At 43.6% G+C, this 18,646-nt stretch overlaps 1 protein-coding gene across 3 annotated transcripts in view; it reads right to left on the bottom strand.

Moving 5' to 3' along the window:
• The window catches only part of HYDIN (HYDIN axonemal central pair apparatus protein), a 312,800-nt gene that overhangs the window by 107,136 nt on the left and 187,018 nt on the right, over positions 1–18,646 (bottom strand). For all 3 annotated transcript variants that reach the window (XM_088027478.1, XM_028090615.2, XM_088027479.1), the window contains exons 29-38: positions 17,238–17,362; positions 13,684–13,811; positions 13,114–13,250; positions 12,753–12,880; positions 12,411–12,602; positions 11,923–12,072; positions 8,729–8,968; positions 3,799–3,967; positions 931–1,110; positions 294–467 (exon numbers count right to left, since the gene is read on the bottom strand). In XM_088027478.1, coding sequence (XP_087883604.1) covers positions 294–467; positions 931–1,110; positions 3,799–3,967; positions 8,729–8,968; positions 11,923–12,072; positions 12,411–12,602; positions 12,753–12,880; positions 13,114–13,250; positions 13,684–13,811; positions 17,238–17,362 — 1,623 coding nt within the window. The remainder of the gene's footprint in view (positions 1–293; positions 468–930; positions 1,111–3,798; positions 3,968–8,728; positions 8,969–11,922; positions 12,073–12,410; positions 12,603–12,752; positions 12,881–13,113; positions 13,251–13,683; positions 13,812–17,237; positions 17,363–18,646) is intronic.

The raw sequence follows: 18,646 nt of genomic DNA, 5'->3' as shown, positions 1-18,646 counted from the left end.
TATTTCCCTCCTCTTTTTAAATTATTTAATGTCTTGGATTTTTCTTTAATATTTTAATGTTTTTAAATTATTGAAAGAATATAAGCTCAAACAGTTCAGAGATGTGTTAATTAAAAATAAGGGGTCCCTGCTCTTTTTCTAACCCTGTGCCTCTGACCTTAGCAATTGAACAGTTTGGGGATAGTCCTGTGGTATATAAATTTCTAACAAAAGAGTCTTTTATTGTCTCAAAAATTACATGTGCAAACTTCACCATAAACCCCAAAGGGGCAACCCTTCAGGGTTGTGCATACCGGACAAGGGCGTCCCATGGATGATGATGGCGATGCCTTTCCTGTTCTTGGCCATGCGGCCTTCTGCAGAAATATCAATGCCCAGGTGGCGAGCGATCGCCTTGCTTACTGGGTTGTTCTCTACTTCTCCGACTTCTTCTGTGGAGTGGCTGTCAATGCTCTGTAACTTGTCAGCTGCAAGTTAAAAATATATGTGTGCACGTGAGTGCATGTGGACATGCCCGGAATTCACATGGTCCGAGGGAAAGGGGAACAATTTTTCCTTTTCTTGGCGTTGTTTTACAGTGACAAATCATCTGTGGCAAATGTTCTCCCTCCCTCATTTGGCATATAGGAGGGCCTTATTTGGCTAATAATTTGTCCACAGCTACTAGAATTTAAAATATAGATACTCTCTGTTAACTCTATTTTGGGGGAATCAGCCCTGCTGAAAAAATAATACTAGACACTAGCTGAATTTGCAACATGACAGGAGATGGCTGAATAAGTGATGGCGTATTCATACCACAGAATTAACACCCAGTAGGGCTAGAAGGCTTGAGGGTGCATTTCAGGGAGAAAAGTGAAAAGGCGCTGGACAGTCTTCCCACCTCTGCGTGGAGAGAACCGGTACCAAAACATTAAAATGCTTGTTTACTTTGAAACATTATTTTTTCCAGGCTCTCCTTATCTTCCTCTTCATCTGGGTAGGTCTTGGACTCCATCATAGGGAGGTGCCGCTCTTCCAGGTTGGATGTGACTGAGATCCCTCGGCTCAGTGAGGTCCTCTTCGTACTGGCCGAGGTTCCCAGATCTGATGAGGGCCCATCTTCTTCTTCTGCCAGAGAGCCAAGGACCAAAACACACATAGGGAAGAGTTGGGAGGGGGACAAGGGAAGACGGGGACAGAAAACGAAAGAGAGACAAAGTAGAGAATCACTGACCTGCTCACCATCACCCTGGACTAGCCAACCCCAAGAAATAAGAACAGCAGTTGGCTATTAAGAAGTTTCTCAGCCCAGAGTGTTTCTACATTTTAACATTAAAAAAAACAACACTAAAATTATACAGTTGCTCCAGGAAATTTAGAAAATTCAGAAGAGCAAGAATTATAAAATTCATCTGCAAAAGAGACAGAAAGACAAAGAGATGGTGACAGGGAAATTGCAGCTGCATTTCCTGATTCCAGTAAGGAGAGCTCCAACTTCTCAGATTGTTCCTTTCTCATTTTTCAAAGCTGAACTTGGGATCATAGTGTATATTCCAATTCGTAGCCTGTTTCGCCCCTTAGCTTGTCGTGAACATTTGTCCATGGCCTTGCTAAGCACATCTACCGTTTTGTCTGCCCAGCACCCTCCCCACGGCTATTATCCTAAAATTCCAAAGGGGGCATTGGGCTGTGATTGCATGAAACGACCCCCTTTACCCTGGGGGGCCAAAACACTGATCCTGGGAGGCGTGGGGCATTGACATTTGAGGCAGAGAGGTTGGAGCTCTCCTGTGACTGACTGGCCTCACTGGCCATGGTGTGGGAAACAGGGGGACAGTCTGCACATGAGAGCAGAGGGAGCAGAGGCTGGGAGAATCCCTGGGGAAAAGTAGAGTATGCACCTCCCTGGCCCCCTCTGGACCCCTGGGTCCCCATTCTCCGCCACCTTTCAATGGGCCAAATGAAACAGTGAACCTGTAACTGTACTGTTGTAAGGTTGGGGATTAAAGCGACAGTGCCCTTCTCTGAGGTCATGATGCCCTTTGGACCTGGCAGCCCCTGCAGCCGTCTGCCCCAGGCCACCAGGGAGCAAGTTTGAGTTTCAGTGTCTGTCCTCCCACCTCCTTCCTGACCCCGGGGCTCTCAAAGACAAAGCCTTGTTTCATCAATCTGTTTACCACACTTCAGCTCCGTTCTTGGAACATACATAGTGGGTGCTTGTTATAGGCTTACTTGATTCCCCTAAAATTCGTAGGTTGAAATCCTAACTCCCTAGTACCTCAGAATGTGACTACATTTGAACATAAAGCCTTTAAAGAGGCAACAGACTTAAAATGAGGTCATATGGGTGTCCTATTCCATCCACACTCAGTATGACTGGTGCTCTTTAAGAAGAGATTTGGACAGACACCCAGAGGGAAGACCATGTCAATACTGGGGGAAGACGGCCATCTACAAGCCAAGGAAGGACGTTCAGAAGAAAACAACCCTGCTGAAACCTTGATCTTAGACATCGGGCCTCCTGAACTGCGAGAAAATAAACTTCTGTTGGTTAAGTCACCCAGTCTGTGGTCTTTGTGATGGTAGTTCTAAGCATCTGAGCACTGATGGTGCTCAATGAGGCTGACTGGGAGAATGCGGGGAGAGGTGGTCTTTTTCTCTCATCTTCTCCTTTTAGGACAAACTCGTATTCTCTGACAAGCTTCCCTGAGAGGCAAGACAAGCCCAAGGGTGGGAGGAAATGAACTCCTTGCAGTTTATTCATTCAGTCTCACAGCACGTATTTATTGGGTACTATGATGGGGAATGTGTGATCGCTGCCTTTATGGGGACTTCTCATTTGGGGGGCAGACAGGTATGAAGAAAACAATTACACACGTGATGACTGTTACACAGAAAAAGAGAGCAAGTAACAACAGGGAGGGCACATTTCCAGGATGAGGGCACGGTAAGCAGGAAGGAGAAGCATGCATCATGCTACAGGTCATCCAGAAGCCTTGATGTTCAAGTGTGCACTCAAGGGAGCCCATGGGTGGAGGATGATGGGGTAACTCAGGGGCACTGGGCCAGAAAGGGGCAAGTTACAAGAGCACAGTCCAGCTTTATGATTGGAGTTTGGCCTTGAGGACCACGGAGGGCCAACCTCTTCCTTGTGTGAACCCCCGCCCCCTATCTCTTTCAGGGTACCAAGTTATACCCTGTGTGATGTGTTACTGCATCACCTGGGCACACACAACCACTGTGGAACATAGTGGTTACCATCACGGACTCTGGAGTCAGAGAGGTGTGGGCTTAAATCCTGATTCTACCCCTTCAAACTGCGGACCTGGCCTCTCAGTACTTCAGTGCTTTAGTTTCTCATCTATATGTGTAAAGCCCTCAGCACAGGGCTTGGCATCTAGCAAGTGTTCTTCTATACCTATATCAGTTGGGTTTTTTTAAAAAAAATTTATTTAAATTCAATCTAATTCATATATCCCGTATTAGTCGTTTCAGAGGTAGAATTCAGTGATTCATCAGTTGCATACAACACCCAGTGCTCATTACTTCAAGTGCCCTCCTTAATGCCCGTCACCCATTGTGTTTAAGTCTTAACTCTCCACTAGACTCTAGTGAGAGAAGAACGTATCCCTGTCTCCGCATCCGTACAGCAGGGATAACAGGCCCATTCTGTGGTGGTTAGAAACAAAATGTGTGAGGCGCCTAGCACAGGTCTGGCACCTGGCATGCACTCAGGGGCTGGCTGGCCTCCCAGGAGGGGTACCTCAGGGCGCCAGGGCAGGGGCTGAAGCCGGGCTCTCGGCACTGAGCTCTCACCGTTTTCCTGGACCAGACTCTCCAGATACTTTGCCTTCATCTGCTCCTCTTTTGACCGCTTCATCTCCTTAAAGTACTTGTACAGCTCTGGGGGCAGCTTTTCCCCAGGAAGGCGGGGAGGCAGCAGCAGGGTGTTGTAGGGATCATAGCCCTTCAATGTTCTCAAGACCTGCAAGAGGAGGACGGCCCCTGCTGTTGGCTGCCTGGAAGCTTCCTCCTGACAGCCCTCAGAGGGTCTGCTGACCACCTCGTAAGACCTTGACGCCTGCCTGAGGCTGGGGTGTCGACGATGGGCCTTTGGAGAGGTGTAAAAAGTCAGGCTGGGCCATGGATCTGGGGATATAGGATCTTGATTTTTGCCCCATTTGAGCCTGGGCATTTCACATGTGGAAGAGAATTTTCCTCTTGTTTTACAAATAACATATACCGTTTTCCTTTTGTTTTGTTTTTCTGTTTGTTCGGTTTTTGTTTTTCCATTGACAAAAGTACCATTATCCACTTTGAGTGACACGTTCTTGAAAAATCCTGTGGTGAGCAATGTTATACAAGGAAGGTGGTTGTCTCATAGAGGATCTAGGGAAAAACTGGTAAAATGGTATTAAGTATGCATGTGCATGAATGTGTGGGGGAGCTTTGGGGCGGTAGGGAGGGAATGTTTTAGGGTTGTCAGATGAAATATGGGATGAGCAGTTTAATCTGAATTTCAGATAAACAATGAATAATTTTTTTAGTATAAAAATGTCCATATAAAATATGTCCTATGTTTTTTATCTGAAATTCAAATTTAACTGTGTAACTTGTTTTTCTTTCTACTAAATCTAGTAACCCTAGTGTGGATGTATATTTATAAGACATAGTATAATAAAGTTCTAGAAAGCAATAGCTTCCTATACTGCCTAATTTATGTGAAAAATCTGTTTTGTTGAGTAACCTTTCTTTCTCCAGGATCAGTATTTTTAGTTGTGTGAAAAGCACTGTTAAGAAGTTCCTTCTAAAATTTATATGGAAGAACGAAGAGCTAAGAATAGTTGAAACACCTGAAATTAATATAATCATGTATGTTAATTTTACTTGAATATAGAAAGTGGTAAAAAAAAAAAAAAGAGTTGGGACGCCTGGCTGGCTCAGTGGGTTAAGTATTTGTCTTCGACTCAGGTCATGACCTCAGGGCCCTGGGATCAAGCCCCGCATCGGGCTCCCTGCTCAGCAGGGAGTCTGCTTCTCCCTCTCTCTCTCTCTGCCCCTCCCTCTGCTCCGGCTGTCTCTCTCTCTCTCTGAAATAAATAAATAAAATCTTATTAAAAAAAAGTGTTAAAACATTAATGAAGAAGAATAAAGAGAGAGGACTGCCCCACTAGATATTAGGACTTTTGAAGCTGGAGAAACAGACAGCATGGGATTGATATTGGGATAGACTAACTGACCAGTGAGATGATACGGAAAAGAGCATTTAGAATGGACCCATTCATATATGGAGCTTTGATACAGAACAGAGCTGGCATGGCAGGTCAGTGCGGAAAGGAAGGAAAATTCCAAAGACTGGGTGATGCAGATACACAAAGGCCTGGCCAACTTGCTTCAACTGGGGCAATTCTGAAGAGCCAGCCCAGCTCCAGGGCTTCCTGTGGGGTCTGCTGAGGTCTTTGCTATAATCCCATCACAGTTTATCTCTTTGCCCAGGTCTACTCGCCTTATTGTTTCCTCGTGTTGCTCCTGAGAGTGTTCCCTATGAAACCTGCATGCACAACTCAGAGTCTTAGATTCTGCTTTCCATTGAACCTGGCCCACAGCAGAGGGTGTGGTGCCAACATAAGCCATTGAACAATTCATAAATACCTAATGAAAAGACTCCCTTCCAGAGGGACAAATTCCCATTCTGGGAAAAACTTCTAGATGCAGAATCTACATTGGGCAGAGAATAAACACTAGATGTAAGGAAGACAGAAGACTCAAAGACTGAGTTGGGAGAAGGTTCGGAGGAAGCAGAAGCTAAGCCATTCCTAAATTCCTGGCCCACAGACCACATGAGATAGCAAATGTTTATTGTTTTCAGTTGCTAAGCTTGGGGGCATTTGTTTTGCAGCCACAGATAACTACTTAATATGTAATAGAAAACTAAGCATCAGACTTCATGAACAGCATAGGAGAAAATGATGGAGCAATGCATTTAAGATAGCCAAGCGCAAACGTGAGTGAAAGACACTGTATCCAACCAAACCTATCTTCAAGCATAAAAGCCACAGATAAATAGTTACCAACATGCCTGTACTCAGGGAATAGTGTTCCCCTGAGCCCTTCCTAAGGAATGAACTACAGACCACATAGTGGTGACCGGAGAAGCTTCATCACAAGGATTAGTGTTGAACATCGAATACATGTAAGTATAGAACTAAAATTAAGTGATAGAAATTAGGTTCTGACATCCTAATATTGTAAGCTCTGACATGACAGATACTAAACAAGAAGCAAAACATGGAGGGAGTGCACCTGAGATGTTTACCTAGCAAGCATTAATTGAAGAGAATATTATTTTACATTAGAGGGTGGTGAGAAGAGAGAAAAAGAGATTAGTAGCTAATTTCATAATTGCTCACAGTAGGGAACTAAGAGGCAGTCTCTAAAAAGTAGAGTACTAAGGGTATTAGATAAAGGGGTAGTTTATACAGCTCATCCTCAAGGTAGCAGAGCAGGGTAGAGATAGTAAAAATGGACCCGGATAGATCAGTGGAACAGAACAGAGATCCCACAAATAGACCCAAATGAGTATAGTCAACTGACCTTTGACAAAGGAGCAAATGCAATACAATGAGAAAAGATAGTTTTTCTAACAAACAATGCCAGACCTGGACATCCAGATGCAAGAAACCCAAATCTAGATGGATCTGACACCTTTCACAAAGCTTAAAATGGATTATAGGGCTAAATGAAAAACATACAGCTATAAAACTCCTAGAAGGTGCCATAAGAGAAAATCCAGATGACCTTTGGTGTGATGATGACTTTTTATTTTATTTATTTATTTTTAAAGATTTTATTTATTTGACAGAGAGAGACATAACAAGAGCGGGAACACAAGCAGGGGAAGTGGGAGAGGGAGAAGCAGGCTTCCCACGGAGCAGGGAGCCTGATGCGGGGCTCAATCCCAGGACCCCGGGATCATGACCTGAGCCAAAGGCAGACGCTTAATGACTGAGCCACCCAGGCACCCTGATGATGACTTTTTATATACACACCAGAGGCACAGTCCATGAAAATAATAATTGATAAGCTGGACTTCATTAAAATTAAAAACCTTGGCTCTGCAAAAGGCAATGTCAAGAGAATGAAAAGACAAGTTACAGAATGGAAGAAAATATTTGCAAAAGGTGCATGTGATAAACTTCTGTTATTCAAAATGTGTAAAGAACTTTTAAAACACAGCAATGAGGAAACAAACTACCTGATTAAAAAATGGGTCAAAGACCTTAACAGACGCCTCACCAAAGAAGATGTACAGATGGCAAATAAGCATATAAACAGATGCTCCACATCATAGGTCATCAGGGAAATGCAAGTCAAAACAAAATATGACTACATACCTATTAGAATGGCCCAAATCCAAAACACTGACAACATCAAATGCTGATGAGAATGAGGAGCAACAGGAACTTTCACTCATTGCTGGTGGGAATGCAAAATGGTCAACCACTTTGGAAGATAGTCTGGCAGTTTCTTATAAAACTAAACATACTCTTACCACATGATCCAGCAATTGTGCTACTTGGTACTTGTCCAAAGGAGATAAAAATTTATGTCCCACAAAAATCTGCGCATGGATATTTATGGCAGCTTTATTTATAATTGCCATAACTTAGAAACAACCAAGTTGTCCTGCAGTAGGTGAGTGGATAAATAAACTGCTATCTCCAGACAATGGAATATTATTTAGTATTAAAAAGAAATGAGCTATCAAGCCATGAAGGAAACTTAAGTGTATATTACTAAATGAAAGAAGCCAATTTAAAAAGGTATACTGTATGATTGCAATTATATGACATTCTAGAAAAGGCACATTATGCAGACAGTAAAAAGATCAATGGTTGCCAGGGGTTGGGAAGAGGGAGGGATGAATAGGAGAACACAGAGGATTTTTAGGGCAGTGAAAATGTTCTGTATGATACTGTAATGGGTGGATGCATGTCATTATACATTTGTCCAAACCCACGGAATGTACAACACCAAGAGTGAACTCTAATGTAAACTGTGGATTTTGGATGATTATGATGTATCAGTGTAGGTTCATCAATTGTGACAAATGTACCACGCTAGTAGGTGATGTTGATAATAGAGGAAGGTATGCATGAGTGGGGGCCAGGTTATACAGGAAATCTCTGTAACTTCCCCTCAATTTTGCTGTGAACCTAAAACTGCTCTAAAAAAAGAAAGTAAAAAAAAAAAAAAAGTACATGGAGGAACAATTGGAAAATAAGTAGCCCAGGACAAACAGAAAAAAAAAAGGTGGCAGATTTAAGCCCTAACATAATTTTATTAAATGTAAATGGTCTAAATACACCAATTAAAGACAGAGACTACCAGAGTGTATTTTTTTTAAAAGACCCAATTACATGCAGTTGACAAGAAACTCACTTCAAATATAATGACACTGCATATGTTCATTACTGTTTGAATTTTAACCATGAGCATCTATCAGTTTTTCAATTAGTTGTTTAAAATGTATAATGAGATCACAAAGAAGCAACAAATTCTGCTCAGAGCAAGGGAAGGACATCAGGAAAGGCTACAAAGTGATCTTCAAGTTGACAAGGAAGGGTTTAAGGGGAAGAAGGGACAAAGGTCGGGAGGAAGTTGTCCACACTGAGGGAAGAGCACCTGTACATGGCAGGGCCCAGCAGGGGAAGGAAAATGGAATTTGGTTTTGGCCTCTGCTCACCTTCCCTTCTAAGAGATACTGCTGGTCAAATTCTAAGGAGTAAAACTCAATGGGAAAGCTGCAGGGATTCTTCACCACCACCTCAGCCTCGTCTCCCGGTGCATATGGCAGCAGCGGTCCCAGCTCCAGAACCGAAGGACTAAATTCCAAGCGTGGCTCTAAACCTTGCCCCTGTGCCAGCAGCGTAAGCTTCTGAGCACTCTGGGCAATCTGGAACACCAGGGTTTGGCTGTAGAATTTCTGCAAGACATGAGAACACAACAAGCATCTTAACTTTGTTTTTTTGGTCACGTGCGATGTAAAGCTGAAAACCACTGTGGGGACAAAACTGATGCTATGGAGATTAAGAGAGAAAACTTTTTATGTAAAATTGCATGAGAACAATTTATATTACTGTATTAATACTGGGTATCCATCATGCCAGGCACTGTACCAAGGGCTTCATCACTCATAGAAGGCCCTTCGGATGCCACACTCATATCCTTCAGACCCTCCAGTGCACTCAGATGGGCCACTATCTGCACCTCTGGACTCTCATTTCATGGGCCCTGCTGCCTATGGGCAGGGCAGGGCAGGGCAGAAGTGCTGGGATTAACATCTTCTGGGAGCAATCCTCAACAAATGACTCAGGAACTACCACATAAATACCTCAGGTCCCTTGCTCCTGGGAAGGGATAATTCTGAAATGTGCATTTTGTCTATTTCCTCAGAGTTTCCCAGTAGGATTATGTTCCAGTCTCCAAGGCAGCTGGCTCATTCGCACACCCTATTAGCAGCCTTCCTTCCCCCCACCACCTTCTACTTCTCCACCAGTGTTCCCTACACTTCCCAATTAATCTGCTTGCACTTGAATCCTTGTTTCCAAGTCGGTTTCTTATAGAATCTGAATTAACATATTTCTATTATTTGAAGATACAGTCAAGCAGTGGGTCAGGGATGGTCAGCTGGAGCATTTAGTTTATCAGATATAATTACAGTCTGAATACCAATTGATAGGGATACCAATTATCCTAATCTGGTTTTACTGGGGAACCTATTAAAAATGTGGATTCACAGGCCCCATCCCTAGAGATTCTGACTTGATAGGGACAGGGTAAGGCTGGGAAATCTGCATTTTTAACCACATGCTCAGGTCATTCTCATATAGTTAGGCTCATGGCTTAGGTTTGGAGGCCATGATTGGTTTCATGATTTGAAGAGCTCCGAAGTATTTTAGCTCAAGAAGGAAAATCAGATGGATAGAATGTGGATGGACATACATACGCACCCAGAAAATACTGTTGGAGACAGTAAGAGAATGAATTATTGGCTAAAAGGGTTTTCTTTTTCTTTTTCTTTTTTTTTTAAAGATTTTATTTATTTATTTATTTTGACAGAGAAAGAGAGACAGCGAGAGAGGGAACACAAGCAGGGGGAGTGGGAGAGGAAGAAGCAGGCCCCCCGCTGAGCAGGGAGCTGGACACGGGGTTCGATCCCAGGACCCTGGGATCATGACCTGAGCCGAAGGCAGACACTTAATGACTGAGCCACCCAGGTGCCCCTAAAAGGGTTTTCTATATGGCTATGGACTTAGCACCTTTTGATCCAAACTTCTATCTTTTAATTCCTTTTTATGGAAATATTTCTAAGACATTTTATTCATTTCCTTGTTTTCTAACAGAGTATTCTGAACATCTATTATAACATCAGTGATTTCTCCTATGCTGCTGATGCTGAAGGAGATAGAGATGTGGACTGTGTGGGTTGCAAGGCTAACCAATTCCTTATGTATCACCAATAAATTGCTCTCCCAGTTGATGGAAACATTTTATTAACTTTGACCAGTTCCAACTCAACATTTATAGAACTACCTGAACAATTTTTTTTTTTTTTTACTTATTTACTGATATGTCCCTCATTTAGTCAAGTATCAAAAATCTTGGCAACCCTGACGATAAACCCCCTAACAGTCTTAAGACTCTAAGAATGACAAACATATTAATTCTCTTTTCTTTTCAAAGAAAGGGTTGGGGAGATTTTGATAATGAAAGAAACAGAGGTTTTATTTTAGAATCAGATATGAAGTCATTCGCTTTTCTTCTTTCTCACTATAGACTCTTCAGCATTCTTCAAAGCATTTCCATTACCAGGAAAATGGGCATTAACTGTAAGTATTCTATAAAACCCACACTGATTTTTTTTTTCTTTTAAAAGAAGAAAGGAGAGAAAGCCATCTCCCTAAAGCCTTAGGCTTTGAGCACAAGTCTTTACAGTGTAACCTCTTGAGATCCTTCCTCTCTGGCTGTAGGATTTTATTTTTACTGTGTTCTTTGCTAGGAGTAGCTTTGTGAAAATGGCATTCAAAAAGAAATGTCTGTGAGGTCCAGGGAGTACATCTACCAGGAAGTACTTATTATTATCCCAACTACTGATGACAACAGTAAATAGTTATTGAGATACTTACTACATATAGAGCAGTTTGCTGTGCTTTTTATTCACATTAATTCATTTAATCTTCAAAATAACCCTAGGAAGTAGGTATGGCCGGTTGATACTTTCTTAGCTGAAACCCTAAGAGCCAGATGCTTTCAAATTCATATTTTTAAAAAGGTAAATGTAGTGCACAGACCCTCTGTTACATAATATCCTCAGCGGGGGCTGGTGCAGATCCCCTAAAACCAAACACTAATATTTCTGCAGTTGCAATGTTTGACTCTGCAAACTAAGTGGAATAAATAAAGGTTAAGTAGTCTCCTGTCAGTTCAGGTGAGGTTTTTCCACCAAATGAATTTGGGTCTGAAACTTATGAAAATTTCCCCCCCGGTTTCTATGGAGCTTACTGGATTTTAGAATTGCAATAGGGGATTTTTGACACGTGATATTATTTTTCATTTTATCTATGAGCAGACTGAGGTTTAGAGGCTAAGTAATTTACTCAAAGCCATGCAGCCTCCAAGTACAGAAGCAGAAGTCCTCTCACCCAGGTCTGCCAATAAAAGTCAATGTGCTAGATAGATCTGATTCTGGAGCTGGTGCTCTTAACTACCAGGTCACACAGCTCCTACATGAAACAAGCACTTGATGCCCTTACCACAATAGCGAGGCCAAGGTCCCTCAGAAATTCCCTGGACACCTGCCTCATCAAGTATGGCCTTTGAGGAAAGCTCAAAGAGACCCAGAGAGTCTGAATGGAGCCACATTTCTTTAAAGCTTACCTCTTCTTTAGGCATGAATTTAACTTGCACGTTGGACCTCTCCCCAGGATCCAAGACCCCAGACATGGGCTGGATCTCAAAGATGCGTGTCTTTGGCTTTAATTCAGCATGTAGTTTCCGTCTTAAGTATTTAGGCATGTGTTTCTCCAGCTGTTTAATAGATATTAGACAATGAGATAATCTACTATGGAAAGTGCATTTATTCCATCCTCCACTCACTTGGCCTACATTTACTGAGTCCCTCCCGGGTGTCAGGGAATGTGTAGATACCAGGGCTATAGAAATGAGTAAGACATTCACCAGACAGTGTGGCCTGGTAAGTCCCTGAATGAGGGGCTAAGGGCCTGGATTATATTTCAGAAGCAACGGTTGTCACTGCAGGTCTTGAACAGAAGACTGAAATAATGAAAAAAAGCAAAGGCTTAGAATGACAAATCTGGCTGAAATGGAGTTGGAAGAAGGGGACCGATGGGTCACAACTCGTTTACCTTGTTAACTGGCTTATGGCTGTGGACGAACCATTCACAAGGGACTTGGAGAGGATTAGAAAGCTGAACAGTTTCCACGAGGCACTGTCCACACTGAATTGTGGCAAACTCCACTCTTCCACAAGACAGTGTCATAGTGGGAATGGTCACCTTGGCTTGGAGACAGATGTGAATTGTTGGCCCTCCAACCACCTAGAACAGGCATAAAGTTGCTGTTACTACGTGGCATGTGGTTAGGGGAAGACTCATGGCTCTGAAATGGTAACTGGATCATTTTAGGGGTAACTGACGAACAGAGCTGGTAGTTGGGGATGATCAGCTGGGCCCAGCACTGCATCTTACCTTGATGGGCAAAATGATCTCTTTGTTTCCAACAGGAAGACTGGCCCCTTGTGGGTCAAATTTCACTTCAAATGTTTCCGTCTCACAGTAAGGCAGATTCTTTACACGATCTAACTCAGTACTGAAGCCTGGACCAATATAAACAAAATTTCTTTGTGGGAAAGAGAAATGGCAAACAAGAGCTGCTGCAGGTAGAGCCCTTCTGGGGCAGGATGACCACTCCAACTCTCAATTAATGGCCTAAGAATTCTTTCAGCTGATCCCAGAGGAAGCATGAATACGACTCCAGAAAAACAGTACAGCTGGGCACCTTGTTGGAAATGACAAGGGCAAGAGGAAAGGGTCTCCCTAGCCTGGTTACCTGTGTCATGAAGGACGCGCTTTTCCGCGTGGAAGGACACTGGGAAGTGACTGGTGTTGGTGATCTTGATGATGTGTGTTCGGACGTCACCAAGGATGATGTAGCCAAAGTCCAGGATATACTCTGGCAGCTGGACTCTGAAACAGTTAAAAGGCTCTCCTTACCAGTCACTTTTCCAAAAGAGTGATTGTGCTGTTCTCTTCTGTCCCCTGTCATAATTCTGTCCTTGAGAGAAGAGAAGAACCACCCTCTGGAGAGGAGACTAGGAACAAGAAACTCCCCCACGCCCAGGAGTCCACACTGCTGTTTCAGTCATTATCTAAAGACACATGCAGCATGGGCCCTCATGAACCTGAAACCCAGGCTCTCCATTAGGCAAAGCCAGAAGTTTCTGACTTTCATAGGCAGAGACCTTCTGGTTGGCTGGATGCTAGAGGATGGCAGGTGCAGGAGGCGAGTAGATTTCATTTCTAGATGATCAACCACTAATTAATTCAGGCCGTGCTCTGGTGAGCAACACCGTTTTCTCTGCTGCCCTCTGAAACAAGCCCGAAACAGAAGGACACTCACTTGGCTAGTTTGCAATGACTCCGATGGCTAAAGTCATCTGTGGAATCGGGGATAATTGTTTTCTGATGTTCTGTGGCATAGCCTTGGACTATAAGTCGTTCTACTTCCATCTGGAGCTGAGGACTTAACTGGAGTAAGGGAGTAAGGAAGAGCAGCAAGTGAGCAATTTCTTGTAGAACATGCATTCTCAGTGGGGGTAGATCACCTCTAAGCGGGACAGAATTGCTTCATGGAAGGGGTAATGAAAAAAAATTGTAGATACTACATTGATTCATGGCCTTCCAAAGGGCACAGTACATAAACAGATATACAGTATATGTGTGGTATTAAAATTTTCATGGGGGTGGTGGGTTGGGTAAAGAAACTGGCATATCCACATCATGGAATACTACTCAACAATGAAAAATAAAGAACTATTGATATTGATGGATCTCAAGGGCATTACGCTCAATGAAAAAGGTTACATACTGTATGATTCTGTTTACATAATATTCTTGAAATAACGGAAGTATAGAGACAGAGAACTATAGTGGTTGCCAAGGGTAAGGGATGGGAGATTGGCATGGCTATGAAGAAGGAGCTTATCAGGCCAAATACAAATGAAAAATAAGAGGGTGAATTCTCCTTGTTGAAAATAAGGGGAGAGACTTCAAGAGACTTCTCCCCGCTCCCTTTTCCTAGAACAATTACTTTAGAAAACTTGTGAGTTCTTTCTCTGTTTTTCTGAAATGCGTATAAATCTTTTTAAAGCCTACACAAGCCTCTGGTCAGCTTTACGACCCAGGAGTATCTTCCTCAAGACGTCAGGAACCTTCTCTTTGAAATGCGATCATCAAGTAAGATAGAGGCCCCATCTCCCAGTTTCTGACAGGCTAGGAGCCTGACTTCAGAGGGCTCTATCCTACACGAGAGTTTCCCCTCTGGATAAAGCCAATTACCCAACACAGATGGTCACCCTGATTACCACATGAATTCAGGATGAATTATGTGTGACAGATGGTGCTGTCAAGTTCTCTTACTTAAGGACTAGTTATAGCTAGTTATAGTTCTTACTTAAGAACTAGTGTTTATCTCCAGAACATGTATGTAATAGGTCGTATGTTTGGTTATATAAAAGGATGAGACTTCTTTCTGTCTTTGCAATCTCTTAGTGAACTGCCTGTAATGTGGATCACATTCTGGTTTAATGCTTATTCAACAATAAAATTGTTTTCTTTCTCTTCTCCCTCTGTGGAGAGATTTTCTGGGTTGGAAAAAAATTTTGCTTTTAATTCTACTTCCTCAAGCACAAGGGATCTTTGTGGTGGTGGAACAGTTCTGTACCTTAATTGTGGTGGGGGTTATACAAACCTACATGTACAAAAAAATTACATGGACCCACACACACAAATGAGCGCCTATAAAACTGAAATCTGAATAAGCTCTCTGGCTTGTACCAAGGACAATTTCCCAGTTTTGATATTGTTGTACCATGTCTTACAAGTTACATAAGATGTTACCATTGGGGAAAACAATTTTTTGGGGGCCACGTCCTGTGAATCTATAATTATTTCAAAATAAAAAGTTAAAAAATTTTAACATCAAACTATTCAAAGAGATTATTTTTTATATATGATAAGAATATTTCATGGGGTGTTAGGAAAAAAAATATCTTGGGAGGTGATGGTGAAAAAAGGCTGAGAAATATTGTTCCTGAAGACTCAAACCTTAAGTCCGGGGCCAAGTGGGGAAGGTTAATGTGTGGGGTGGCCCGTAAGGAGACCACGGGAAGTGATGGGTTAGTGGGGGAGCAGCATGCCTCACCAACAGGTGTGTCCAGTCATCCCAGCGTAAGCAAAGCGCACCCTACGCTTGCTCCCAGCCAGGAGAGGTTGCCTGCCTACTTATGCCTGAGGACGAGCTCGCTCTGCCTGAGCCTTCAGCACGTTCTCAGAAGCCTCACCCCAGTCTGGAGTGGCCACCAGAGACAGCTGTGCTAAGGCTCTGCTGAGGAGCCACCTGGGAACGTGGTGAGCAGAGTGGAGACACACTGCTGCCCCGTACGGACAGCTGGGGGCCCAAGGGGAGAGGACAGAGGATAAGAACATGCTCTTAGGAGTTGGACAGGCCTGGATTCAGATCCTAGCTCTGCAGCCTGCCTAGGGACCTGCACTTCACTTCCACAAATCCTGTCACACTGTGAAATTAAGACAAGAGTGGCACCATAGAGCTCCCCCCATTGTGGGAGGGGTTATGAAATAATAATGCAGGTCTGTAGCATGACACAGGCCTGGGCAACAGTTCAATAAATGGTAGCTCATGTTATTAATTATGATCATCCTTGGAGCTAAGGTGCACTTTCAGCTTCTGCAAAACAAGTCATTGCTGGTGGCCTTTGGGGCTCCCAGTCTCCCCAGTGACACTGCTCTTCACCAGCCTAAGGGCTCTCTAGCTACATAAGTAATTCTTCCTTGGGACCATATTCTCATGCATATTTGCATTTTAAAAGATGAGCACAGGGAGAAAGCAGGCTTCATGGTCAGGAATGGACTGTTAAAAGAAGAATTTCAGGGAATGGTGAGGGAGAACATTTTGGGATTTTGTTTTTACTTTCTACCACGAGGGGAGCCTTTATTTACAAGCTGGGTTACTCTGTCCCTTGAAAGACCAACTCTTGGCTTGGGCCCCACCTCGGAAGCACCACACTGAACCTCTTCTGCTGCCCCGCCCTGACTTAGCTCGTGGGGACCAGAGGGCTCTACTCTGAATTGACCCTTCCCCCTGCTCACTCAGTACACTCCCCAGGGAATCTCACCACTTCCTGTGATCACAGTGACCAACTGGTGACTCAAAGCACTTTCTCCGGCCTATCTCTCTTCTCAGGTCCATAGCACTGGGTTCAGCTCCCTGTTGGAGCCTCACTTGGATGATGCTCAGAAATCTCATGTACAATAACGACCATCAGAACTCATTTCCCTTTCTCCCCTCCCCCAAACATGCTTCTCCTCCTGAGTTTCCCATCTCAGCGCCCCCTCCTTATTTTGTCACCCAAGCAAGACAATGGGGGGGTCACCTCTGCTTCACCCCTACATCCAACCAATCCCTCAACACTGACCATTCCACCTCCAGAGTATTTCTTGAACCTACCTGATTCTCCCCACCTCCTGCGTCATCACCCTTGTTTACACGACCATCACCTCTCATCTAGAGTTAGTCACCCCATCAGCTTTTAAAAAACTGAGCACATCTCAGCACATCTACTCTCATTCCCTGCAAGCCCCTGAGAGCTTCTCAGAGCTCCACAAGGCAGCCAGAGAGATTTTTTTTTTAAATGGAAGTCTGATTACCCAAGGCTCCACTTGAAACACTTCAGTGACCTGCTGTTGCCCTCAGAATAAAGCTCAAAACCCTTAATAGGTTCCCTAGGGGGCCCCTTACCTCTCCCCTTTCTTTGCTGTAGCTACATCTTTTTCTCCTTTCTGTTCCTCGAGATACCATGTCCTTCCTGCCCCTGGGCCTTTGCACCTACTGTTCTTCTGCCACATTCATTCTGTGTAGGGTGAAGCTAATCTTACCTCAGAAGATTCATCCTCAGGCATTTCGTCAGTTGTCTCTAACTGAATGAGTGTTTCATATTTGTTGTGTTCTTTTTCTAGGTTTTTTCTGGCTTGATTTAAAAAGGTTTCATACTTTTCATTTCCTGTGGGATTGGAAGGAGAAAGAAATCAGGATGATTAGAAATATATGAATTATGCCTACAACACAGACTGTCAGCTCAGGGTCCATAGAGTGAGAAGGGAAGTGAACTTCTTGGTGCTTTATCTGCCATGTTTTCATGTTTTCTCCGCCTCAGAGGGTAACGGAGTTTTTGAGTGAGTTCAGTCTGTATCAGAGACCCCATGGGTTTAATGAGATTATGCTGTAGTAAGCTCCCAGCTGGTTCTCAAGAACTTGATGGTAGTAACATCCCACGTTACTTATAAGGTGATCAAGCAGATCCCAGCTTCCTTGATGCTTTCCTGGGTCTAGCACTGAACGCCGCATGAACTGGGAGCCCCCTCCATGCTGGACACACTCTGATGGCCGGTCATCCTTTAAGTCACTTTGCATGTTTATTAAATCTCAGTAAACAAAAGGACTATATTTGCAGCTATAACTGTAACTAAACAGGTTTCAATCCCCCGAATCAGGGATGTAGGCAATCGGTGGAGAGATTTCAGACACCAAGTTCACCAGTAAGCCAGTGCAAATTCAAATGTTTGAGGGACGAGGTAGGCAGAGAAATTAAAGTGCCTACTCTGGAATAATAGGAAGCACTGGACTCGAAATGAACTGGAGCACAGGAGACCCAACTAGAAGTATTCAGAACTAATAGTATTCAGATGTACATTCTCTGAAAGCCCTCTGCTGGCCAAATGTGGCTACTGCCTTAAAGAGGCCCGCTGGGCAGTGGGTTTTCAACCAAGTGGCAAAGGCTTTCCCTCCTGACACTTTTATATGGAGCTGGACTAAGCTCTGTCTGGCTGGAACTCTAGATGCTAGAGTGTAACATGGTCTTAAATGTACTAATATTTGTGTTTGTATTTTCAGGGAGCAGTCAGGATGTCATGGGTGATCATCAACAGGCAAGCCAGTGATTTGGGGCACAGTGATTTGGGAGGGGGAAAGGCTGGGTAGGAGGGCTTAGTCTGAAGCTGTCTGTGGAACAAAGATTTCAAGGAGCTTGAATGAGTCACAAAGAAGAATGAGAACTTTGTCTTAACCCTTCATCTTGCACCTCATGTCAGGAAGAAGGAGCCAGAGAGTGCATGGCTAAGACAGCTGCTCAGCTGAGCTTTGGGATTTGCCAAGATGGAAGTCTTCGGGCCCAGAGGGATGGCTCCAAGGGCTCGATGGTACCAGAGAAAGCTCAGCTAAGCATGTGGGCAGACAACTAATCAAAGTCTATATTAGCCTCTAAACTGTAATGCCAACACACGGAAGG

This window comes from Eumetopias jubatus, unplaced genomic scaffold (assembly GCF_037043125.1).
Source record: "Eumetopias jubatus isolate StellerSeaLion01/CBP00866 unplaced genomic scaffold, mEumJub1_p1.0 scaffold_10, whole genome shotgun sequence".
NCBI lineage: Eukaryota > Metazoa > Chordata > Mammalia > Carnivora > Otariidae > Eumetopias > Eumetopias jubatus.
The sequence above is the reverse complement of the archived record's forward strand: the minus strand, read 5'-3'. Positions and strand labels throughout refer to the sequence as shown.